The sequence below is a fragment of the Biomphalaria glabrata genome, chromosome 4, assembly GCF_947242115.1.
Source record: "Biomphalaria glabrata chromosome 4, xgBioGlab47.1, whole genome shotgun sequence".
Lineage (NCBI taxonomy): Eukaryota > Metazoa > Mollusca > Gastropoda > Planorbidae > Biomphalaria > Biomphalaria glabrata.
The window spans coordinates 51,251,326-51,278,673 of record NC_074714.1 but is presented as its reverse complement, the minus strand read 5'-3'; the positions used below and the strand labels follow the sequence as shown (position 1 = coordinate 51,278,673).

At 34.5% G+C, this 27,348-nt stretch overlaps 1 protein-coding gene across 1 annotated transcript; it reads right to left on the bottom strand.

The window, feature by feature from the left end:
* Window positions 1-25,589, bottom strand: LOC106058049 (DNA-binding protein SMUBP-2-like). Its single transcript, XM_056027928.1, has 15 exons — window positions 25,571-25,589; window positions 18,932-19,025; window positions 15,040-15,212; window positions 14,108-14,303; window positions 13,777-13,880; window positions 13,473-13,633; window positions 11,457-11,648; window positions 9,125-9,355; window positions 7,845-7,942; window positions 6,843-7,037; window positions 4,445-4,569; window positions 3,770-3,864; window positions 2,991-3,114; window positions 2,236-2,412; window positions 1-1,428 (listed from the first exon to the last, which is right to left on the bottom strand). The coding sequence occupies exons 3-15, from the start codon at window positions 15,104-15,106 to the stop codon at window positions 1,421-1,423; spliced, it is 1,773 nt and encodes a 590-aa protein (XP_055883903.1). The 5' UTR covers window positions 15,107-15,212; window positions 18,932-19,025; window positions 25,571-25,589; the 3' UTR covers window positions 1-1,420.
* Between the last annotated feature and the right edge of the window lie 1,759 nt (window positions 25,590-27,348).

Below are 27,348 nucleotides of genomic sequence, written 5' to 3'. Positions count from 1 at the left end.
TCATTTGTTTATAATAATAATCTTTATTATCCATAACAAAATTTGTCTTACAATTTGCGCATTACACCAAACAAAACATTACAATTATTGAAAACCTAAATATGCATTCACACCAGGCTCACTTATCCTGCGCGTCATGCATTTAGTCACAATGTACATGCCAAAAGTTGGTTTAATTTTATTTAATAATTTCATTGCCAGGGGGACTAAAGAGTTTTTGTGTCCGTTTGTCTTTGTTATCGGTGTCTTGTACCACTTTTATGATGGTAAAATCACAAAATCCTGACCCAAAGGGTGATTTTTTATTTCTATAACCTTTTTAGTTTATGTTGTGCACATTGCACACTACCTTTTGTTAAACTATTTAAAATTCATATACTGACAATGTGATCACATTATACGATCATGCTAAAATCAATAATTTTCTCTGGAGGTTCTTTGTAGAAGGAAAAAGATCACAGTAAGTTACAACTTTAATGCTATTGAAGATCTAATGAGGCAATAAAATGTCTACAAAAATGACTTTATTAAAATACATATTTAGGTTATCTACAATAAATATATATTACTTAAGTTATCCTCATGTATTCTCATTTGTTACATTTTATACATTGGTAGTAAGAGCCACATCTAAAATTGGTGTAGCTGTGTAAACTACTGCATCCATCCTTTATTTTTTGGAATCAGACACTGACATTAGATTAGATTTAGTAAGAACCACATAACATAATCTGATTCATTCATAAAATAATTAAAAGAAATAGCAAGTAATTCAAGAGCTAAAAAAAACAACTTTGAATTAAAACTACAATAGAAAAGTAAATATAGGAAATAAATAGATAAGAAACACCCAATACACAAAATCAGTCAGGAAAATGTCCAGCATTTTTGTTCCCTTCATTTCACTTATTTTCACCACAGATACTTTCAGTCATTATAATATTACACATTTTCTCTTCATCCTTTTAACTTTCAAACAGTGAGATAACACATGTTAAAATACAATAAATATTTATTAAAACACATCATCATCTGCCCTACAGACCACAAGGTCTGAAAGGGGAACTTTACTTTTTTACTTACACATCTCATAATTTACAGATGAGTCTTTAAAAAAAATATCATTACTGTATAGTACCTGATAAATAATAGTGTAAATAGTATGTTACAAAAACATTCACTAGAGCTTAATTTAAGCTCTTAATAAAAAGAACAAAGTCAATGCATGTACGGTATATTTATAATTCCATATTTTATCACAGAATTTCAAACATTCCATCTTTTTCAGTCAAACATGGAATGTATTATACAAGAGTGTGCTCCATTTACTCTACGACTACATCGATATACAAAACTTTTAATGTTAGTCTTTGGTTTATTCTTCTCATTTTGTAAACATCTTTTGAATCTGGTCATCAGTTCACCTTTCTAAATAAAGTAAGAAACAACCAAAAAAAAGATGAAAAAAAAAACAACCTATAACTAGATCTATAAAAAAACTAATTTAAAAAATTTAGTAACAAACTATATATGTAAGACTAAGTAGGAAATGGTCATGTTAAATAAATATATATATTTATATGACTTCAGTCTATAGTGTGTCATGAATTATCTATACTATAAAGTAGAATTAAGGAGTATGTATGTCCCGAATAGAAATCAAAACCGTTTGACCAATCTTTGCACAAATGTTCGCACTCAGCACAGATAGTTTTTTTCTTTGACACATGAAAATACAAACTATAGTCTATTGATTTCATTATTTAATAAAATTAACCTTCAAATTTGTGTTTCAAAGGCATTTTTACATAAATTCCTTCCTTATATCTGCGAATTTAGACGTCCTGACGTACTTTACAACGGGTAAACCCATTTTCACAAAACTACTTTTATTTCAATGGCGAAAGAGAAAACCTTGAAAGGATCATTAGCTAAGTTTAACATACATTTAAATCCAATCCACTAGATTAGTAAACACAAACAATGGCCCGCAGGCCGTGGGTAATGTATGTAATGACTAAGAATGCCTGATTTTTCCAAGTAAGAATTAGCATGACCATTTCCTACTTTTCGTAGGAATTGTAATTTATAGTTAAAAGTCATTTGAATTTATTTTTTAAAATATAATAACTACATATTTTTTTGTTAATTCAATCAAAATTCAACTTAGAAAACTAAGTCAATTAATTAAGTAAAAAACAAAAATATAACAAAAAATTACTGAACTTAACCCACCACCTAAATACTGATTTCCTGATCGAATTTTCCCTTTCTTGTGCAAATGATCCACCATGGACTTAATAAATTTATCTGTGCAAACTGTCGCAGTATCACATATTACTGTTAAGTGTCGACGAGCACGTGTTACTGCTACATTGATCCTGCGTATCTCTGCTAGAAATCCAACCGATGCTAGTAAAAAAAAAATTTAGGCAATAAAATAATGAAAAGAAACAAAAACTGTTTTTTTAATTAAATTTGTTTTTGTAATAAACTAAGTTGAATTTAGACCTTGTAAATTAAATTGTTTCAATAAAACATGACTAAATTTAAGTAAACAGAAAAATCAAGTAGTAAGAAGTTGGATGCATGGTCTAGAGGCTAAATACGCTTGATTTTGGCTTGGCTTAGCTACCTTTGAATGGGGTACAAGGTTCGACACCCGACTCGAGCAGAGTTGTGTTTACTGAGCACAAAAATGCAGCACAGGAAAAACCATATCCCAGATACCCCCTTCCCTCACTGGTCCACAAACGAGATTGGACCATAGTGCTCTGAGCATGCTATAAGCATGAATGTAGCGTTACATAAAAACTATAACTTAATATATAAAAACACAAATAGTGGATCAACTGACCACTAGGATGACAAGTACTGATACAAATACATGCATGAACAGCACACAGAGTCCATAGATATCGGAGTTCATTATCAGTTACATTTCTGAAGCTAACCAGATAACAATTTCTTAAATTTAAAAAAAAATTTACATTTCAAATTGCTCCTGACCATTGAAATGATTACTACTTCCTTTTCACGACCTTGAAAACCATCTACAGTTTTGACCTCGAGATCAAAGTATCTTGAACACAACTGTAACCTAATTAGTTTCACCTGCCAGAAAATAAAATGACTGCTATATGACAAATTGCCAAAATTAAAATTGAAAATTAAAAAAAAGAATTATATAATTTAAAAATGATCATTTAACATGTAAAAGTAAGAAAACTTTTTATAAAAACATAAGCTTATCTAAGGGAAATAGCCACTAATTACTGCCATTTATCTTAAGATGGCAAGGTTTAGCTCCCTTTCTTCTATATAAAACAAAATTAATTAATAACTACTAATTGATTAACTAATTGGTTAAGTTTTTTTATTGATTTGTTTATTGTCACTGAGAATGGGAAATGGGAGAAAAAAACATGACAAAATGTAATAAGGGGAATGAATCCATATATACATTCACATCTCTCATTACATAGCAATTATTCCCGATATTTCGATATCAAACAAAATTATTAATTATGCAGCAATTGTTCCCCATATTTTGAAATAAAATAATTAATTACCAATAATTAATTAACTAATTGGTTATTTTTTTTATTGATTCATGTTTTGTCAGCTACAATGAATAATTGTTAAAGTTTCAACTTGGCACGAGAAAGGGAGAAAAAGCATGTTCAAACATTTTACCTGACAGACAGAGTATGATGATATAAGCTTTGTAAAAATAAAGAACCTTTTTTTATCAATATGTGATATTAACCTGAAAATTATATGGAGATATAACAGCAATATCTGATGGTTTCACACCATAACTGATCAGCTCCTCCACTCGATTGACCACAATCTCAACTTCACCTTAAAGAATTAAAAGGCACAAATTTAATTTTCATGATCTACAAGGTATTAAAGCTAGCAAGTATTGAAATGTAGTTATTGAAATATAAGTATCGAAATGTACATATTGAAATGTTATTATTGAAATGTTGATAGCCATATTACAATTGAAGACATAAAATAAACAAAAGTTACTATTTACTATAAATTAAAGCATAACAGAAAATTTAGGTTTCTTAATGTAATTCTTTGGTCCCTCTCAAATAAACAAAGATTAAAAGTAAAGGTAAAGTTAAATTCCCAATTTAGACCTTGCAATCAATAGGGAAGATGATGTTAAGGTCATCTGTTTCTTTGTCCAATGGTTAATGAGCATAGTGTTATGTGGCCAGCACAATGGCCAACCAATTTTACTTTGCCAACTATAGTCAGGTACCCATTAAAGTTGGGTGGACTCAGGGGCGCCCTAAATATCCTGAAAGTCAAAATCCCAGTCTTCACTGTGATTTGAACCCAGGCCAAGCACTTATCCACTAAACCACCGTGCCCCCAGCAAACATTAAGGGGAGAGAAAAAAAAAGATTACAATTTATACACTCACCTTCATTAGCCTTTGATACTTCTTCAGGATTATTCAATTCAGGCACATCACATTCAGCTGTGTCTATTAGCAGTAAAGGAAAGTTGGTCTCCTCTACATATTCTACTGCAACATGTTTTAGGTCCCTTGATAAAAAAATTATCATAATGTATACATATTTAATATAGTTGTTTACCCCTGCAGCCAGATGTAAGTTTTAAAAAATACACTATATCTAATTTCAAAAATTATCTTTATCTTTTTAAAAAATTTTAATGTTTAAAATTCATAATTAAAAGAAATATATACTTCGAGTTTGTAGATGATCCCCTTTTATAGATGTAGATCAATGTTTCCTATACTTTTGTCTTATGCGTACCCCTTGTAGAATTTTCGTAATGCTGAGTACCCCCCCCCCCCCCCCCCAAAAAAAAAAAAAGGATTTATTTTAATAACAATTAAAGTTTATTTAATTTTTTAGTAGGCCTACAAAACCAAATTAAAAATTCCTCCATTCCAATGAAGTATTCGCTTAGTTTATTTTTTACATGCTTCAGAGACACATCAAATAGATTCTAAAAAAAATGGAAACATAGTTTTTAAACATTGCAAAGATGTGTCGACGGAAGTTGTAACATGCCTATCCATTTCCTGATCTTTCCAGAACTTTGTCTTAAAATGTAAAAATAGCACAGTATTGGAGTTTGTAAGCACTTAATAATAAAAAGGATTTAAAATGTATGATATTTTATTCTAATTTATAAACTAAATTTTTAAAAAAGTCAGCATAGTGCAACATGTTTCCCTTCAAATCCCACTTTGGGAAACACTGATATAGTAGATCCCCTTTTAAAGATGAAATGCTGGATGGCCACGCAGTTTTGACTGTTGTAAATTAGATCCTACACAAATGTATCTCTATTTCATCTATGCATGTAGGCCTGGGTCTGCCTTTACATTATGTTGGACCAATACTATCTTCTGTAATTTGACTTTCTTTACAGATGTGGGGGACACTCTCTTGTGGAATACCTGGAGCAGTAGCCCCCGCCTGTCCTCCCCAAAATCTTGCCCTGTTTAGTGCTGAGGTTCTTAATAGTTTAGTATGTAGTTATATAAATGAAACTATCAATATCTGAAGTACTGGTATAGTCATTAAGCAAAATGGTGGTTGGCTTGCTTCACCATTTTAAATGGCTTCTTCAGGTGGACAGCCTATGAACACTCTGACCTGAGTTTGAGCTTAATAACAAAAAATGTAAAATGTATTTGGAATACAATGCTTCCTTAATGAGTATGTCATTTTTTTTCTCGATGTATAGCTTCTTTTCCTGGCTTGCAGTCAAAAAACATTTGTGATAGTTTAGATAAAATTTAAAAATAAAAACAAACTATAGCTATCAAAATATAGTTGAATCCATTAGGGCACACAATGGCAGGAAGCTCACATTTGTAAATTTAATCATGTCATGACACTATTCATCAACATCTGGCCTTAACACGTGACCTGACAGACTGATTATAAATACTGTCTCTCACTAAAGAATCCTTGATAAATGAGGGTCGTATGTTAAAGTTATATGTGCTCGGTATTTTCTCTCATTAGAGCAATGCTATCCCTAGCTAACAAGCTAAAAGTAAAGTAGACCTTGCAATCTATAGAGCGGATGATATAAAAGTCATGTTTCTATGACCAACAGTTAATATTGATGTCATATTGCCAGCAAAAAGAATTCTGGCACCAGTCTCACCATCTTCTAATTTATGCAATACTATTTATATTTAGTTGACAAGCTGCTCGGGTAATTTAGAACCGTAGTGCTCAATGCTCACTTTAACCAGTTACTTTGACAGATATTTTAAACTAACCACAGTATCATCCTGCATGACTACAACTCAGTTTGTCATCAGCTTTTCATTTAGTATTCACAACCAAATCTTAGATCATAAGACTCTTTCCTTATCCATTAACTAACAGTAAGCTGCTCAGAAAGTCAGCCATAATATGGAAGTCAAAAAGAGGAAAGCAAAAACAAGGCCTTCCACATATAACATGGCCTTGCATTTTCTTTGAATACCTAAAATCTATGGACACCAGTTGGGAAGAGGCTGTAAAAGTCATCCTTGACCTGATCTCTGGGAGACAGCTTGCCGCCATGTGCGCCAAAATGGCACAGGAGGATTGAAGTGTAAAGTCTAAGTCTAAGTTAGAAGATGGTAGCTCAAGTGGGATAAGGCTGATAAAATTTACTTTAAAAGAAGGTTACAGAGACAGTTTGTGTAGAAACATTCAAAATCGGCCCCCAAAGTAGTCCGCTCAGGCAGGCAAAAAGGCAGGTTTCAATATTTTCCGAAAGAATATCAGAAACAAAGAATATGAGCTAAAAACTTTAAAAAAAATCAAAATAATTTTTCTTACTTAAGTAAATGTGTGGCCACAGAATGGTGAGCTTCAAGTTGCCCTGCATAAAGAGTTTCAGAACTCCAAGCCATAATGTCTTGATGCATTCTGTACTGAATATGCAACATTTTGACCACTTCATTATGCTTCCATTCGAACACAGTTTTCATCAATCTTTCCATTAATGTAATTTTTAGTCCCTCAGCCGCAGCTCTGAAAATTATTTAATGTAAAAAAAAACGCTAAAAATAATGTTATCCAATTTGTATTCTCCTTATCAAATTATTTTTTCTCACAAGCAACAGTTTTTCTAGCTCTATGCAATGAACTAAAATGTTTTTAAGGATGAAATGAGTTACCAGAGCTTTATTTTTGTTTTACAGGCTTTGGATCTTCCTTCAGAGTTATAGATACTCTACTTCCTAGTCCAAACCTCTCACAGGGTGATAGGGGATAGCAGTTGGCTAGATATGAATTCGAGATCATCGAGATGACCGAATGACAGTCCAGCTTGTGTACTGCACGACCAGGCAAAAAATATTTCTCTCTCTAAATACATTTGAATCAGAGTAGGACCACATTTTGAGAAAAATACCAGAAATATATTCTGCAGCTATAAATAAGTAGCTTAAATGAAAAAAGAAAGAAGCAAAGGTTCTTTTGGCCAGCGATTGTTTTTAGTTTCAAGTTAATGTGGAAAAATGTTTTGGTTTTGTCTCACAATTTGTGCTTAAAAGTGAATGAATACCTGAAATCTAAAATGGTGAAATATCCATTTAAGTTAAGCTCTATCTATAGTGAAAAATTATAATAGAAATAATAATAAAAACACTAAAAGAATATTCAGGAGAAATGTGTGTGTGTGGGGGGGGGGGAAGGGGATATTCATATTAAACATAACAGATACAAGACTCAAGTAACCTTCCAGGGATCAACTCCTTCCCACAAAAATAGTCTGTCCATGCTCTGCTTTTAAAATAAATGTATGAATATCATATCAAAGTGTTTTATGTCACATACTCTCTAGACAGAATGGTGGGAGGAAGTTGCAAATGATCTCCAGCCAGCACACATCTCTTGCCTTGCAATATTCCAATCCAACAAGCTGCTTCTATTGCCTGATAGATGAAATGCATACATTCTAAAAATTATTTTCATGAAAGACTGGTAACTAATTATGACAACTGTTCATTCATATATATATATATATATATATATATATATATATATATATATATATATATGGGATCTTATTCCTAACACTGTTAATTTAATTATTTATATAAATGGATGTTTTAATTCATAAACATGTATGACATAAATGTAAACAAAATAAACATTTATTTGGGTCTATCTTGTATTTATAATACATATAAGTCCACTATTTCCTTACTGTACTGGTATTTGTAAGTTACACTTAGATAAAGTTGTTTTTTTAAATTGGATGGGATCATAACAACAATATCAACAAGAAAACTGGACATGATATTAAGAATCAATGCACATTAAAAAAATTCAAGGGGTCAAATTTTCCCCTCATTTTGTAGATAACATTGGTGTAAACTATTTATTAGAGTGCAATCAAGTTGTTTTTTTGTTTTATTTTTCAACTTTAATTGAATACTTATCATATAGAATATTTAAGAAAACTAGGTAACCATGTATGTTTTGACCAAGGGTGTGACCAATCCATCTCCACTTCCTCTCTAAGATCTGCACTTCTATATTTTTCTGTCCACTCATCTCCCACAGTTTGGTGTTTTCTACTTTGTCATACCAGTGTATTTTTAGGATATTTCTCAGGCATCTGTTGATGAAGGTCTGTATTTTTTTTGTTGTGGCTTCAGTTGTTTTCCATGTTTCAGAACCATACAGTAGGACAGCCTTGACATTAGAGTTAAAGATTCTTATTTTGGTCTTGTTTGAGATGTGTGGAAATTTTCAGGTTGGTTTTAGCTGTGTCTGACGCGCTAGATTTATACGGCGCTTAATGTCTTCATCTGTCACACCCTTAAAAAAGATACCAGCAACAGAGCTAGGCAGGCCTTAGAGTGGAACCCCCAAGGAACAAGACGCAGAGGAAGACCAAAAAGAACATGGCGACACAGTGTACTTGAAGAAGCAGAGAAGACCGGGTAGAGCTGGGACACCATCAAAAAGCTAGCAAGAGACCGTGGAGAGTGGCGTGTTTTTGTCGAGGCCCTATGTTCCATGAGGAACTCAAAGGAGTGATGATGATGATGTATGTTTTAAGGTAAAAAAAAAGTAATGAGCCTTTCAAGAATAGTTACAACAATCACCTGTGAGCATTCATCAATAACAACTAAGTCAAAGTGGTCATCTGCTAAGTAATTCATTGGTCCTTTTCCATCTCGAGAGGCACTGGTAAGAGTGGCCAGCACAACATCTGCCTTGGGCATTAAATATTCGGCTGCTGCTTCTTCTTTTTCTTTGCTTCTCCTTATCAACAAATTTAGATGGATTGTTAAATTACGCCTCTCTGCAAGATTTGTGCAATTCTTCAACCTATTCTGAGATGAATAAAAAAGAAATTTACTTCATGTTGCTTTACATACATCTCTTGGATCTACAAATTACTTTGATTATTATACCAATGAAAAAGAGACACAATATGTTTTGTTTGCATATTATTTTTGGTCTGCCCAGTGTGCAGTTGAACATTCAGGGCTCCCATGTCTCACCAGCCACATGAAGTACAAAGCCCTCAGCCCCCCTGGATGAAAAAAGTGGTCATCATTAAACCACGATAGACAAACAATATCTCTCTCTCTCTCTATCTATCTATCTATTGTTGGACACCTAGTTTATAGTAGTAGTTATTTAGCGACGCACCATAGAAGACGTATGTTGAACGGGACTAGTGACGCTTGGGATATTTTGGGTTAGAGACTGGAAAGTCAGTTAGCAATAGAATTCTCTAGGGTAAAGACGTGTTTATTTGACAGAGACTTTTACTGTGGCCTTTTCTTGGAATAAATATCTTATGAATTGTTCATCAGTGTTGATCACATCTCTTCACTCGTTAAATAGATTGTCTTGTTTATTCTGTACTGTTGATCAACTACATTGAATACACCCGAACAATAAAACTCAAACGCTTGCAGAGTAATTGATTGAAATTCAACAGTCATCTATAGTTGACCTCAAGACAGTCTGAACAAGGCCATCACACTATATATATAATAATAAATATATGTGGGAAGCATGGTCGAGAGGCTAAGTGCGCTTGAACTTGGCTTGGCTCGGCTACCTAGAAGGGGACTCGAGGTTCAACACCCGACTTGGGCAGAGTTGTGTTTACTGAGCGCCTAAAGGCAGCATGGAAAACCAACTCCTAGATACCCCCCCACCCCCCCAACTGATCCACAAATGAGATTGGACCAAATCGCTCTAAGCATGCTATAAGCATGAAAGTAGCGCTATATAAAAGATATATATATATATATATATATATATATATATATATATATTATTTTTTTTTTATTTGATCTGAAAATTAATTCTGATATAGGTATAGCTGTCAACAAAAAAATAAATAACTATAACTACGCCCTTAGGAACAATTAAAAAAAAAAAGGCTTTGCGTAAGGCATAATGTCTGCTCAACTCTTTTTTTTTTTAATCAATTAATAGCAAAGGCAATACATTATTGCAGCATTAAAAAATCTATTTCAAAATGGTTGTATTTAATGCCAATGTTATGCTCACAAAAAAAAGTTTAAACTTTTTATTTACCTATAAAATACAAAAAGTGCAAACAGACATTACTTCAAAAGAGAAGATAATTATGCTCTATAGTTATCCCTGTGTTAATCTAGTCATGAATGTTAATCTGTGACTTGAAATCTGCCAAGTCATTAGTTATCCTGGCTGATTCAGGCAACCCACTTCATGTTTTAACATCACAAAGGAAGAAGAAGCACTTGAACAAAATTGTTCTAGCATTGGGAATAAGATATGTGACTTGATCTTTGTGTCTTTCTGACTTTTTATTAGGATTTCTGTTTGTATTCGTAAAATATGGTTCAGTGTTTTATGTATTATCGCTACTTTACTTTTTAGTCTCTAAATTAAGTGCTTTTTACTAATGGTGCTACTCTGACTAATTGTGAATATTCGTTTGTATTAAATCTCATGAATCTTTTTTTGCATCTGTTCTAGTTTCTATATGGTTTTATTTTAACATATGCCAAAATATATTGTGAGTGTTACCATGTGCAGGATGCAATAAGAAAAAACGCTCCAGCCAAAAACCATCATAGAGCCTATTATATATTGCAATAAATAACTGAAATCCATAGAATAATCAGAGATTGTATGTAGGACTATATTACATGGTGGAAGGATAAGTGATACTCGAATTTATGGGCCAAAAGTATATGTTTGGGGGAGCTACATAGTGGGTCATTCCAATAAAATGCAGCATAATTCATGAGCAAAAGATATATATGGAGGAGAGATAAATTATATATAGCCTGGGAACAAATCGATTGGCAAAGCAGGTCGATAGTGCTTGGACATTTATACAATTTAACTGAAATGTAAAAATGTCTTTTAAGAAAATGTTAATACATTTTAAAAACTATAGAGAGAAAAAAAAAATTCACTGACCAAACAATTGTTAATATCTGATCTAATGCTAGTGTCCAAATATTCTTCAATTCTGAAATCTAGAGAATGTTTGCGTACTTGTGGCAAAAATCTGGCTGGATGTCCAATGCGTATAATATCAATTACTTGATACTTCCCAAGCCTTTCAGTAATGTTATCCACTGCAACGTTGGATGGTGCTGTAACTAAAACCTACATTAAAAAAAAAAAAAGAGATTGATTTAAAAATGTAAAAAAAGGAGATTATTTATGAAAACAAAACTCAAATGTATGTCTATTTAGAAATAGAGGATTAAATGCAGGGCAAGTTTTGAAAAAAATAAAAAACTAATTAAAACTCAATTAAGAAGCTTGAATACATCTAACAAGGGGAAATTAAATGACTAACATCAGAGAACTGCCAACTTTAAAAAACAACAACTCAGTGTAGCCAGGTTTCAAAGCTACATCAAGCTTTGAAAATTAGATAGTGTCTTTGATTATAGGCAATACGGTACGTGACGTTTGGCGACGCCGTTTTAGCGCAAGATATAATTTGACGATAATTAAATAAGCACGTAGCTTTTATAACAATGTTTGTTTCACTATACCATAATATTGTATGCATAGGATGAATTCTAACACTGTCCAGCGAAATGTTTTTTTTTAAATATAAAGGTTTTGCTTATTTCATGAATATAGGCCTATAATAAGTCATATTCCTGAATGGTAATGACATGCTATCCCCTCCCCTTTATTTATATGTGAGTTCTGCACTGGATGACATTTTTTGATTTCTTTCCAAAAGACAATTTTCTTTATTTGATATAAGTGTAATATACGAACTAGCTAAGTGTCATACTTTAATATAACAAAAACCATGTTAACATCTAAAGCTTTATTACGCTGAATGACAACAATAACTCCACACATAGTAAAGATCAAGACACGGAATGTGGTGAGTACAGACTCTAACGTGAATCCACAAATGTAAACAAACATTAGGGATGACACTAAGATACTTTGAAAAGATATATTTGGAGAAATTAGGTATGGGTGATTTGGGTGGCACATCTTGCATTGACGCAGGTATAGTTAAACAAATGAAGACAAGACCAGCACCGAGCACTGGTAATTGGCGTCAAGCATCTGAAGATCATCTCCTAGGGACTGGCCATTACCTGTGACACCTATCCTGCCCCTCTCTTCTGCGCACATTTCACTCCGTGTATATACTCTTTCCTCTACCCCTTCCCTCTCTCATGTGTAAGACGATAATCTGTTTCTAGCGCTCCACTTGTTTTTGTTTTTAATTTTAATGCAATACCTTAAACAAAAATTTTTTGAAAATAAAAGTGTGCCTCTCAATGAACCCAAGCCAAAATGTTTATTAAAGAAAATGATGTGAAACACAAACACACATTTACATGTAGTAAATGATAAGTCACATTGATTAATGGACTTGTTATAGCTCACATAAAAAAAAGGAATTAGGAGCAGATATAAAAATAATTACTCAAATAACATATATAATGTAAGAAAGCTATTAATGTTTTTCGCTTAAAAATGTGTTTAAAAATGTATAACAAACAGATTTTTTCACTACTTTATACCAAGAAAAACAAAATATACATTTTACCCCCCCCCCCCGCTCCCACGAAAATTTTTTTGACTATTTCATGCATGCATACTGTGAAGTATGGATGGCAGCTTGGTGTTGTGTAATGTTAGAGATTTAACAATAATTAAATAACAAACTTAAATACCAAAAATAGCAGACACAAATATTTCTTCTTCTGTACATGAAAAATATGTCTTAACACTAACACTCATGCAAAACATAGCCAAAACGACCTTTGCGCCAAAAGGCTTCGTAGGCAATACTATTGTATACCGGGGTACTGAAGATATATAAACAAAGATTAAAGAGTAACAAGTAGAATTTTGTTTTTAATGAGCAGAATAAACTTTTCTATTATGAAGAAACTGTGAGCTTTTCCTCTGCTAAAACATTAAAGGTTAATTTGAGTAGCTTACTTTTAACCCTTGTCTCACTGCCTGGATAATGAGCTCTACAACAGTAGTTGTTTTCCCAGTGCCAGGTGGGCCATGTATAATGGCTATTTCCTTCTGGTTCAGAGCAAATTTTACTGCCTCTTTCTGATAGTCATCAAGATTTTTATTCCCAAATTTGAAAGCTGAAATAAAATGTAAATATTGTTTTTTTTAAAGTAACTTTTTATCTTAAATTTAGATCTAGTTTCAAAATCTATTTTAAAATAAAATGGGAAAAATTATAAAGATTTAGATTGAATAAAGTCAGTCTTAAAGAAATACTCACAATCATATTCGCCTGGGATTGAGATATCTTCTATACCAAACAAAGTATTGATAAGTCTCTGCCAAGGCCCACCTCTACTTTTCTCTAATAAATCTTCCAATGCTCTAATTCAAATAAATATATAATTTTAAAGTAAGACCAAAATGTTCGTTACAAAACAGCCAAATAAATTCTAATTTTGTTTTTTAATCCCAGGAAAAAAAGAACTAATTAATTACATTTACATTACATGTAATAAATTATCATAAAGTCACAAAAGACATGGAAACATAGATTTATAAGATAAGATAACTAGGTGAAAATAATGCCCAAATCTGTAGGACCAACTTACGACTTAAGCCTTCTATATGTCACATCATTGGAAAGTTTGGTCAGTTTATAAATATGAGCATCACTCAATTCAATAACATCTCTGTATTCATCAAACACTACTTCAATTTTCCATGGATTGACAAAAGATACAAGTCCTTCAGAAAGTGAACTATCTGAACGGGGAGACTGAGTCAGTGTAAGGCCAACAATTGATCCTGCAAATTTTCAGATATTTTCAATAATTATTATAATATAGAATAAATTTTCAATAATTATTATAATATAGAATACATTTTCAATAATTATTATAATATAGAATAATCAAACTATCTGCTTGTGTAAATGTTTAAAAAAAAAAAAAAAAAAAGTTTTTCTTAAACAAAATCATTTTTAAAAAAATAAAGATTCATTTTGACTTCAAAGTTTTAGATGTTCTTTCAGAAATGAACATTATTATGGCAAGTCTATAAATACATGAGGAAACCGAATGGAGAATTCGCACCAAACAAGAAATATACCAGCTATAAAATAAAAAGGAACAGATTATGTTGGGCAGGTCACCTCAGAGAATGCCAGAGAACAGAGGAGCAAAGATTGATTGCTCACTGGCAAAGAACAAAAGGCAGGCGCCCTAAGGCAGACATTGAGTACGGTGGCTTCATGACGTAGAGGCAGGTCTAGAACAGCTCTTCTTACACGCATGGAGACGTAAAGCACAGGACAGATCAGAATGGAGAGATGTGCTAAAGCAGGCCAGGGCCCTCCATGGGCTGAAGTGCCACTGGGATGGATGATGGTTGGTGACTGACAGGGTTCAAACGAGGGACTATTATGACAATAGTCTGGCTGAAATGACTATAGACAGCCACCCATGTAAAGCTTATCAGTATAATCAGTATAGGTATAGGTTAGCCCCAAATGTAGGTTAAAAAGACAACATTGCATATTTACCTGGGGTAATTTTGTGAAATGGTAATGGCTCATCTAAGTCTAAAGCATTTGTGAATGTAAGAACCATAGTTGTACGTCCAAAAAATCCTGATTGGTATTCTGATATTTTTAAATTTACAATACATTTTCCTATGTACACCAGCTCTTCAATGGACAAGTGTTCTATAGCATCTCTAATTACAAAAAGAGAAAGAAAAAGGTATTTTCAAGTAGATCTATACTATAACATGTAAGTAAGGGGGAGAATGATTCAGTACGGAATTTCTTTTTAGAATTATATTATATTTTATACAACAAATTGTGTTAATATTAATTAATGTATCAAGGAAATATAAAAAAAAATTATTCATTTAGGAAGTCATTTTTTTTTTCCAATTATAGTTAAGATTTAGTTTATATCAAAGTTTATTTAAAAAAAAACAACTCCTCTTGGTAAAACTTTACATCGAAGGACCCTTTTGAGGAATGTTACGCAAGTGGCAGCACCGCGCTGTCTATCGTCTTCTCTATGTTTTTTTTTACTGACAAATCGCTAGATCTATATCCTAATGAGTTCTAAAAATCAAGAGCTTTTTAGATGGTATGCCACTCTGATTGTTTTGGGATGTCTCAGGAGTAACAATATAAGTTAGTCGGTGCTGATAGTGAATGTCGAACATGAATTTTAATAATAACGAAGGGAACCACCGAATGTCATCAAGTCAAATCTCTATGTTCATAAAAACTGCTACTCTCTAAAGCCGTCATTTTTGCTATTCTTACTAAAAATCATAAAAACCTAGTCTTGTTTCTACTAGTCGTGTCAAAACTTTCCCTTTTTATGAAACAAATAACTAATTCGTATTTATGCCATAACACTATCCAAAAAATAGGGCTCCACAGTCACATGAAAAAGTGTTATACAAGATGAACCATAGTCGTTACGACTGAAGGAGGTTATATAGGCCTATGTAATGGCCTCCTTCAGTCGTAGAACGACTATGGTTCATCTCGCACACTTTTTCACGTGGAGCCCTATTTTAGAGAGACACTCCCGTCCACAAATATCGCAGGTTAAGGTGGCTTTCGCTTCTTCTTCTTCTTATATAATACAGACGTTACTTCAAAAAAGAAGATGATTACGTCCTACGCGTCATGCATTTAGTCATGCATATTAACCAATGACTTAAATTCTGCCAAGTCACTGGTTTTCCTGGCTAGCTCAGGCAACCCGTTCCATGCTCTAATAGCACTAGGGAAGAAGGAGCATTTGATGGTAGAGGAGCTGGCCATTTTTCGCATTGTACGTTTTTCTTCCAGAGCTGAGGCCCATGTTCTTTCGCTGTCCATAGCTTTCTTGTTCACTGTCTTCTCTCCATCTGGTGCGGTCTATCGAGCTATGTCTTCCCAATGGTCAGTATTGATGTTCACTGATTTGAGGTCCCGTTTTATTACATCTATGTAACGGAGGTGGGGGTGACCATTTTTTCTTGAGCCAGTAGCGAGTTGTCCGTAGAAGATGACTTTAGGGATGCGATTGTCCTCCATCCGGCCAACATGCCCAAGCCAGTGCAAGCGGCATTGTCTGAGGGCTGTAAAGATGCTGGGAACACCTGTTCGTGCAAGGATCTCAGTACTGCATTTATATATAAAAGAAAATCAAGAGCATATCTATCTAATGTGTTATCCTATTTTATATAATACAGACGTGTGTTGAACCTATGACCCCTGATCTCATTAGATGGTTGCCCACGGAGATGCGGTATGCGCTCTGGACTTGTCGTTCGGTGGTCTCGGGTCCGATCCCTGCCCGCTGCCATCTCCCATCTTTCAGAATGTGAAGAAACACCCGTAGCATGTAAAACATACAACCTGCTCCCCCTTCCCCACAACCAATGTACACCAGCTCCATCAATTGAGAATACGGAAAATAATATAGAATATAGAAAAGAGAAGAAAAAAAAAGATGTCAACGAAGGTAATAAAAAGAATCTTGTCGGTGATTGCCTCCATGTCCCAATAACTAACCCTTTCTTGAACAAGAACTTTTTTTTTAAATATGTTTTTAACAGTTTGTATTGATACGCATACATTACAAACGTTACTATGCTTCCTTTCTAGCAGCTTCTGCAACTGGGTCAAAGCCAAATGTGAATGCCTTGCATTCCTTTGGATTATCTGGAGAAAAACCATAATGCATGGCAGACCTATTATCTTCTAATTCAAGACCCCAGGCTTTAGGAGCATCACCTCTCAAATAGAGGGAGTCTCATTATTAATATCAGTATTTAAAACATATCACCAGCAGTGGCGTAGCCAGGGAAGGGGAGGGAAGAATTGGAAAATCACCCCGGGCCCCAAATGAGTGTTCAAACTTTATGACATTAAATATTACGCTATTATCTCATTTCATAATCTTTACTATCCATGAGGAAATTAGGCATACAATTGTGCATAACACATATCAATACTTTATGACCAAACAAATTACATGTATACAAAGACACACAAAATATACATTCATATCAGAAAGTTAGATTTTATTCCAATGATTCAATAGCCAGGTTCTTGTATAAGTTTGTTTTGTATTTGTCCCAATCTCGGATAAAGCTGAAATTTCGCACAATTATTTTTTCTACATGACAACATAAGAATCAATAATAATAATAATAATAATAATAATAATAATAATAACAGTTAGTTAATGAACTATTGGTAATAAGTTATTTTGTTTGGTATCGCAAACAAGGGAAAGAAATTGTACTTGAATGAAGTGGTGGTATAAGCTGAATTAGTCCCCTTTATTTTAGCTTGTCGTCTGAGTGAACACAAACATGAAATAGAAATAATAGATAATTTTACAATCTTATTCCATAGACACCTTTCTAGTAGAGTGGTAACCGCGTTAGCTTGGTAAGCCTGAGAAGGCCTTAGCCCACAAGTTCGAATTCAGGTCATTCCATTTCTTTTTTTTTTTTTTTTTTAATGTATAAATTTAAATACATTTAAAAATTGATTACCCAGATACCCCCACCCCTGTCTAACTGGTCCAGACAAGTGATAGGATCATACACTGAGAACGCTAAACGCATGAAATTGCACTAAGCAAAAACACATATTTTTTTATTGTTAATCTAGATCTATTACAAATTTAATTTGTAATAATTTAATTTGTCTTTCTACTTTTGCATAATTTTATAGAGATACACCTGGAAATATAGGCCTATTAATTGTAGGCTTACTTTTTTTTTTCATAACTGCAAGATAAGCCTCATTAGCATGCTGTTCGTGTGCTTTAGTTAAAAATAAATAGTCTTTATACCTTTTATCATTGTTCAAATTTTCTGAATAATTTGAATGTCTGGGTGCTGAGTTGAGAATCCTGAGTTAAGAGCCATGCTGAAGATTTGAAAAAAATTATCAGTTCAGCCAGTTTAATGGCTTCCTGAGATCTGTAAGGAAAATTGTAGTTGATTGTGATATATGAGGCATCTCCCTTCCCTGCCAAAAAAAAAAGTATTGTCTTCAATTGCAAAGATCAAAGATAAGTGCACATGCTTTTGGACGAAATTATATAAAATATCACATTTCCCTAATCTAGGCGACCTGAATTCCCAAGGCAAAAGGCAGAGGAATGGAGAAAGACGGTTGACAAATCTTGTGTGGTGCCCCAACGGCCCAAATACACTAAATGATATGTGGCTAAATTTGTTGTTAAAGCTATTTCTCACTCACGAATTCTCCGATCAAGTAAATACTTAAAAATTATTTATTGTACCTGACAAAACATGAATGAATAAACAAAAATACCGGTAGCCTACTCCATTAGTCAATTAATTATTGGTAATTGATTATTTTGTTTGATATCGAATAACTTGTACATTATTGGCAGGTATAGTTTTAAGGTTCTTACCCTTTAGATGAACTTGAGGCCCATTTCTTGTGGTCACAGTTGTTATCTATTGTTTCTATTTCATGTTTGTGGTCACTGAGCCTGAGACGGCAATCTATAACGGGGAATAATTCAGCTTATATCACCACTTCAGTAAAGTACAATTTCTTTCCCTTGTTCGAGAGTACCAAACAAAATAGTTTATTACCAATTAATTCTCCATTGGTTAATTTTCTACAGTGATTCTAGTGTTGTCAGAAAAAAAAAAGAAATAATTGTGCAAAATTTCAGCTTCGTCCGAGATTAAGTGTCGGAGAAAAAATGTGCACAAACTTTTGGCCATACAGACAGAGCTAGTTTAATCTAAGCTTTATAAATAGAAAGACTTGAAGTAGAAAATGACATTCGTTGTGCTCTTACAAAGATTAGGCCTACACTTAGAATTCCTGATAAGGTTTAACAGAAACAAGGTCGAAATTAGCAATGACGTCTGCTTGTTTGCTTAGTATGCCGCAACAGTTTTGTAGCAATGTAGGCTACTTTAATATTTATTTTTGGAATTGTGTAGGTACATGCTTCACCACGCTTTGCGAATTGTCGAATAAGTAGACTATGTAGCATGAATATGAAGAATACGCAATATAAATGCGATTCATAAAGATAGATTTCATTAATTTGTAATTCAGTTATGCAGAAATATCTTTTACACAAAATATAATTACATATTGTTTCGTTATTAAACAAATCATGTATAAAGCTTTGGCTGGGTTCAATTTGTAGCAATAAAAAATACATCATACATCAAGCGGTAAAGCGCTTGGCTTCCAAACCGGGGCTCCTGGGTTCAAATCCTGGTGAAGACTGGGATTTTTAATTTCGGCATCTTTGGGCGCCTCTGAGTCCACCCAGCTCTAATGGGTACGTGACATTAGTTGGGGTAAAGTAAAGGCGGTTGGTCGTTGTGCTGGCCACATGACACCCTCGTTAACCGTATGGGCCACAAAAACAGATGACCTTTTCATCATCTGCCCTATAGATCGTAAGGTCTTAAAGGGGAACTTTACTTCTTTCTTAAAAATCAGATATATCTATTTAGTAGCTATTTACATTATGAAATCGATTGTAGGCTATAAGTTTAGTGAAAGTTAGCCTACCTAGGTTTATGAAGGAAGTTCTAACATATAATTTTACACTAGAGGGTTGCCGCTAGGATTCCCATGGGCTTTTCCATAGGCGCCTATTCATTTCTGGCCTTGAATTTTCGCGGGTTGTTTGTAAGTAGATCTACTACGGTAATTAAAAAGTCAATTTTATAAACATTTTCACGGGCGCTAATTCCTCTCATGTGTACGGGGGAGGGCGCAAGTTCCTGACAAAAAGGGATGTTATGGAGTGTGTGTGTTTTTTAGGCGGCGGTAAGAAGAGGTTAAGCGATTGATTGGTGGTTATGCAGAGACAATGACGAAATTAGCGTACCTAGTGCCAAAAAATGTGAGACTATCTTATGACATGAAGGAATAATGCTGTTTTTTTTTTTGTTGTGCGCTAGATTTTTTTAAAATATCAGTTTATTTCATTACTATTAGATCTATATTTCATCTCAAGTTAAATCGGGAATAGTAACAATTATATTGAGTTTTTGTTACAAAAAAGCTTGACAAGTTTTTTTTAAAGTTTATTTATTTAAAAATATAAAACGCCTATATCGGTTCAGGTGCACAAGCTGTTTGGAACTACAAGCCAACAGCCGATAAAAAAAAAACGGGGAGAGGGGGGCAGCGAAAAACATGTTCAAACCCCTTGCAAACTTGAGCGGAAACCTGCCATATCTTCAATTCTACCTCCAGGAAGAACTTTTTAAAACACTTAAAAATTATGTAAGAAACACTATTTCCGAAAAAAAAAAGTTTTAGTAACATTAATTAGGATTTTATACACAGTGTTAAATTAATAAAGGCTAAATAAGAAATAAAACCTTAAAATTGTTTCTTTTCTTTTTATTACATTCTTTAAAAAACTCATGGACCTCACTGTGGAAGCCTACATCACTCCTCTGGGCTCCAACTTCTAAAGGGGCTCGAACGTAAATTTTGTTATCTAGAGAGTCGCCACCCGGGAATGTGAGAACCATTGTCTTACTATGTTTTTTGTAAGTCATTGTTTGACTTGTATTTTGGGTTATTTGACTTTGTATTAAATTCAAGAAAAATATTCAGCGATGAATTGCTTCATTTGTTGGGCAAATGTGTAAGCAACTCTGACTCCGTGTATGTCAGATGATAGTGGAATCAATGCAGGTGGAATCAATGCAGGTGGAATCAATGCACATCTCTCCAAAATACAATCGTGATCATTATTATGAACGTGTTATGAAAACGTGTTGAAAAAGTTCCTCTGTTAATGCTCTTTTGTATTTCAATCTTTTTTTGGGGGGAATTTATACTGGAACTTACAATAACAAACAAGTTCCCTGATAGCAAAGATTTTGGGCCCAGTAAGGGCCCCAACTGGGCAAGCCCATGCTAACCATATGGGCCCCAAGTGGGGGATGAACATTGGCCCAAACGGATGCCCTTAGGGCTGATTATGGGCTCAGTTAGGGGGCCCAGATGAAGCCCTGATGGAACCCTCGTGGGGCCAGTATGGGGCAACCATTGAGGGGCCAGAAAGGGCTAAACACATGGGCCCAATTTGGTGGATGAACATTGGCCCAAACGGGGGCAAGACTGAGTCTGGGCTCAGTTAGGGGCCCAGATGAAGCCCTGATGGTAGCTTTGCTAGCTGGGTTAACATTTCCACGTCCAGACCATATAACACTGTTGAGCTTTCAAGGTTATCGAGAAATTGTATATAAATCATGATAATTTACACTCGTCATTGTAATATACCAGCTCATCAATTATAAATTCATCGTCGCAAATATTAGCGAGTAGTCTGAACGAGATCAGCTTTGAATGTTTATTACAAAGAATCAAGTTAACAGATTTCTGAATGCAAATTGTTCCTAGTGTATGATACATAGTTGTACTTGAGGGGTACAACAACGGTGCTAATATGAAAGGAAAAAATTAAATTGCCTAAAAAATGGATTTAAATCAAAGGGCACTTTTTGGAACAGTGTCCAGCTCAGTCTTAATGAAATTTTTTTTCGCACGCAGGCGGCCACAACCCTCGCGGCGGCCCCGGTTGCCGCCTAGTGTGAATTTTAAATTGTATTGTAAAGGAGTCTCAGAACGATGTTATCGTATCTTAAAAATTTCTGACATTCCTTCAAAAGAGAACATTATTACATCATGTAGGCGTTTCCATGTGCATAGGCAAGTTAATTAGAGACGTAAACACTGCTAAGTCATTGTTTTTTTTCTGACTGATTCAGGCAACATATTCCATACGCTAATTCTAATGGCTTTGTCCTAGTATATAGAGTAAGAAATGTATATATATATGGCTCCTTTTGTCTCGAAAGGCAATGGATGCGCCCAAGTGAGTCACTGGTTTTGGCTTAATCTTGAGACGGGGCAGAATCTGGTGTGGCTAATCAAGCCAATTCTAGAACGGCAGACTTTGCCACAATTCGTACATGTGTATGCCTCTGATTTTAGGGCTAGCAGACAGGGCAGCTTTCTTTTTTTCCCTCTTGATTAAAGCCGCTTCAATTCTTTTGTTCTCAGCAAGGGTTGTCCCAGCACGCACAGTCTGTCTCCATGCACTCCGGTCTTTGGCTATGTTTTCCCACATACTTTCATTGATGCCTGAGGCTCTCATGTCTCGCTTGCAGACATCTCTATATGTTAGTCTTGGGCGGCCCTTGGGTCTGACTCCTTCCACAAGCTCGGCATATAAGATATCTTTCGAGACTGACTACACTTTCTTTTGGAAAGGGAAAGCACAGGATGAGACTCGAATACATGGTGTGGGCTTTGCTGTCAAGAACAGTCTTCTTCCCATGATAGTCCCTCCAGTTGGTGGCTCGGAACGGCTACTAAGCATAAGTATGATGACAGCATCTGGAAAAGTCACTCTAATTAGTGCCTATGCCCCCACACTATGCTCGCTTCAGGAGGACAAAGACAAGTTCTATGAAGACCTCAAAGAAGCCATTGCAAACATTCCTCAAAAAGAACATATGATCCTTCTAGGTGACTTCAATGCCAGAGTAGGATCAGATCACACTACCTGACCAGACTGTCTTGGGCTTTTTGGAATCGGAAAGATGAATGAGAACGGACAAAGACTGCTTGAATTCTGCACATACCATAAGCTCTGCATTACTTGAGAACAAAACCACAGCACTGTGTCTCATGGAGGCACCCTAGGTCTGGGAACTGGCACCAGCTGGATATGATACTGATACGAAAAAAGGACATTGGAAATATACTGCTGACACGTAGCTACCAAAGCGCGGATTGTGATACTGATCATAGTTTAGTGTCCTGCCGGACAAGACTGCTGCCAACTAAGATCCACACTTCACAGGGAAAAAGAAAATCACGCCTGAATACTACTAGCACAAAAAATCCTGATCTTTGCACCGAATTTGAGAACAGATTAGAGAAAGCTTTTAAAAACTTCTCTGTGACTGAGGTAGAAAAAAGCTGGACGTTTATGCGTGATACAATCTACCAAACATCATCACTGGTCTTTGGAAACAAAACCAAGAAAAGCGAAGACTGGTTTGAAGCTAGTCTACCAGAAATGGAAACTGCCACTACGAACAAGAGAGCAGCCATGCTAATCTACAAGAAGGATCTCACCCCAAGCAACTTAAAAAGGCTCAGAGCTGCACGTAACAATGCCCAAAGAGTAGCGAGACAATGTGCTAACAAATACTGGCAGGAGCTATGCGAAGATATTCAATCTTGTGCCGACTGTGGTAACATAAGAGGACTATATGAAGGCATGAGAAAAGCCTTTGGACCTCACACCAGCAAGTGTGCTCCGCTCAAGTCAAAAGATGGCTCAATCATCAGTGATCGTGCGCTGCAAATGGAACGATGGGTAGAACACTATGCAGAACTCTACCAGATTGAAAACGCCATCTCACCAAATGCTGTTTCCAACTTCCCATCACTTCCAGTTTTGACGGAATTAGACAAAACGCCCTCAGTAAAGGAGCTGAGCATTGCCATTGACATGCTTGCACATGGGAAAGTAAGAAATGTATCCTTATTATATCTCTAGACTCTATTATATCTCTGTGTCTCTGAGTATTTGATTAGGTTGTGTTTAAGTATTTGTAAGTTACGTTTCAGAACCGTTTAGCTATCTAGAGTTCTTGGTTACATTTATAAGAAAGGGAATTCCCATTTACGTTGCAATGACGTAAGGGTATTTTATGATATAAATAAATCATAGTTGGACTTCCGTTTTATTAATCAATCAAAATATTTTTGGTATATCTAAGATTAGATGTAGATAGAACTAGACTCTATACTAGATCTATAGGCTAGAATTCTAAGAGATTAGTCCTCTGTTTATTTGTAATGTTCATATTAATATTAATCTTTTAGACCCAATATAGTATCCTTAAGAAATATATGTGAATATATTTTAATAAAATAATATATTATATATATATATAGTCTTGAGTGAGCGTTATATGAAAATATAGACAATTTAAAAGCAAAAGTAGGCCTATTCTATTGATTCTAGATTTAGGTATTGTAGCCTAGCTCTTCATATGTGAAACTATCATATGTTAGTTAATGTAGGCTTATATCCAGTTTAGATATAGGCCTATAGGCCTAAAATCTATATAGAATATACTAAAATCTATATAGAATATAGATCTTATCTTATGCTATAGTCACAACGCGTAAAAAAGAGATGGGGAATTAGACTACGATTTACTCATTTTCAAATCTGGCCTAATATCTGTTTATCGATCATAACTTAAAACATCAATGATTTTTATTTAGCCTTTTTAAAAAAGTATTTAATTAATTTTAAAGTGAGCATATTTTTTTATTGATTTTTTTTTTGTGTTTTGTTTAGGCCTACGTTTTGCCCAATTCAAATTAGGCTAACCAAAATCAGTAGGCCTACTATATAAAAGTTATTAAAAGGATTAAACAATCCGCAGTTTGAGGCTGTAGGCCAAAATATATAAGTACGTTAATTCAACTTATTTAATACTGTGTCATTCATAGATTTAACATATAGGCCTATAATAGTAATAAATGATAAACGAGTAGCCATCATAGGGCCTATAATTACGGTCTAACTAGCCTACTAAATAAAAAAAAAGGTAAATTTGAAGAATACGCCCTAATATTTACCGTGTCAATGCTTCATCCTTTTCTTTTTCAACTAAATCCAATGTTTTTATAACAAATTGGCTCACAATTGTATCCTCCGTATCACTCATTGTTGCCAGGTTCTAGATATTAACATCAACCATAAATCTATAGTAATATAATAGTAGGCCTAATTTATAAATAATAGACAGATTTATATAATAGATATATACTCGGGCGAATATATATTTTCCAAATGAATTATTTTAATGCACACACAGTTAATGTTGAATACAAGTGAAAACAGACGCAAGAGAACAGTAAAATACTGATTGTATCGCAAATTATTATTGCAGTCACACAAGACACAAGTGTTTAAGCACACAGTTAAAAGAAATGACAAAGGTAATATGAAAAAACACACCATTTTGATGTTTCAAAGAAGCTTACTTTCGTTTTCGAATGGATTTTTATTTTTTTTGTTTCAATTTCGGGAAAACTTTTTTGGTCACGTGAGGATATGTAAATAGACTACGCCTACGTTCTAGTACAACGGTTACGTCATTAGTATGTAGGCCCTATAACTATTTCGCTCAAGGGAGAGTAATAATGAAAGAAGCAAGAAGAAGCAATACAATATAGGCTACATGTATTATCTTCTTGAATATTAGCCTATACGTATTATTGATGCTATAGTTAGCAAATTTATGTATTTATTTTTCTCAAGAAATTCACCGTCTTGGTCTACTTTAATAACTATAGGCTATATATATATATATATATAAAGCATTGGTACTTCTGGTATATAATCAATTTAATTAGTTCATTTTAAAAAATCAACTACAAATCGAACCGTAATCTACAAATACATGATGTAGGCCTAAACCTTAAACTGCTAACTCGAAGTTTGACAAGTAACAATTTTAGGCATCTTAATAACATAAGGCCTATGCATGTGAGACGTGGAAGTCATCTGTCAAAATTGAGAAAAGACTAAATGTGGCTCAACAGAGATGGCTGAGACGGATTTTGGGAGTAAGTTACACAGATCGGGTCTCAAACAAGGAAATCCTATGCCGAACTGGAAGTCGAACACTTAGTGAGGTTGTGACTGAGCGTCGCATGAGGTTTGCGGGACATGTCCTACGTCAAAATGAATTACACACACCAAGAGTTGCGATAACATGGAAGCCAACACGAGGAAAGCGCAAACAGGGACGTCCTCGTATTACTTGGCGACACACCTTCATGGAGGACCTCAGAACAGTGGACACCAGGTGGGAGGAGGCTTCAGACATTGCCAGTGACAGATCTTTATGGAGACAGCTTGCCGCCCAATGCGCCGAACGGCGCGGGAGGACCTAAGTCTAAGTAAGTAAATACCATAGCCCTGCGGATCTAAGGCTTACCTGAATGCATTATCCTAAATTAAAATTATGTACGTATAATTTCTTAGTCTATATAATAGATAAAACATTAAAAACAACACATTAGGTTACTGAAATAAAACTGAAAAAAAAAATCGAATGAGTTACAAAAAGGGAAAAGTAATTATGAAAATGTCTTTCTATTTAGAAAAATTTCTTAATTCAAAGGGACAAAAATATAGAACCCAAAATGTCCTTCTAAATAAATTAACAATATCACGAAGAGTAATGAACATTTGTAGCATAAGACATGTTTCTCTCTCTCTTAGTATTATTTATAAAGGAAAAGGGGCAAAGGCTAGAAACTGGCGCTCAAACCAGTAAGCGTTGACTGGCTCACCCACCAGAGAGAAAGAAAACTCTGAATTCAAACCTCTGATACTTTATGGCTATACCGCCTATGCCTAAACATGGGAATGGCTTTGGAAGTCAACCCTGAAAAAAAAAAATCTGTACCTGGTGACCCCTAAGACATGTTGCAGCACACAGGGCTACAACCTGGCAGAATTTGCGAGCCTACAAGAAAGTCGTTTTAACAAAGAAGCGCATCAGTCTGATCTGTTTGTGATGGTAATATGCCACTGTCAATACCCAACAGTCATCTACAGAAACTTGATTAAATGTATATGTCAATGAGCTATATGTCAGGTTCTTTTTGCTTGGCTCAAGGGGGTACTTAACTCTATGACTTTGACCTTAACAAAAAGGGACCCAACAGAGATGTTATTAGAAACACTATAACTTGGATCGAAACGGCAGCCCTCTTCCACTCCAG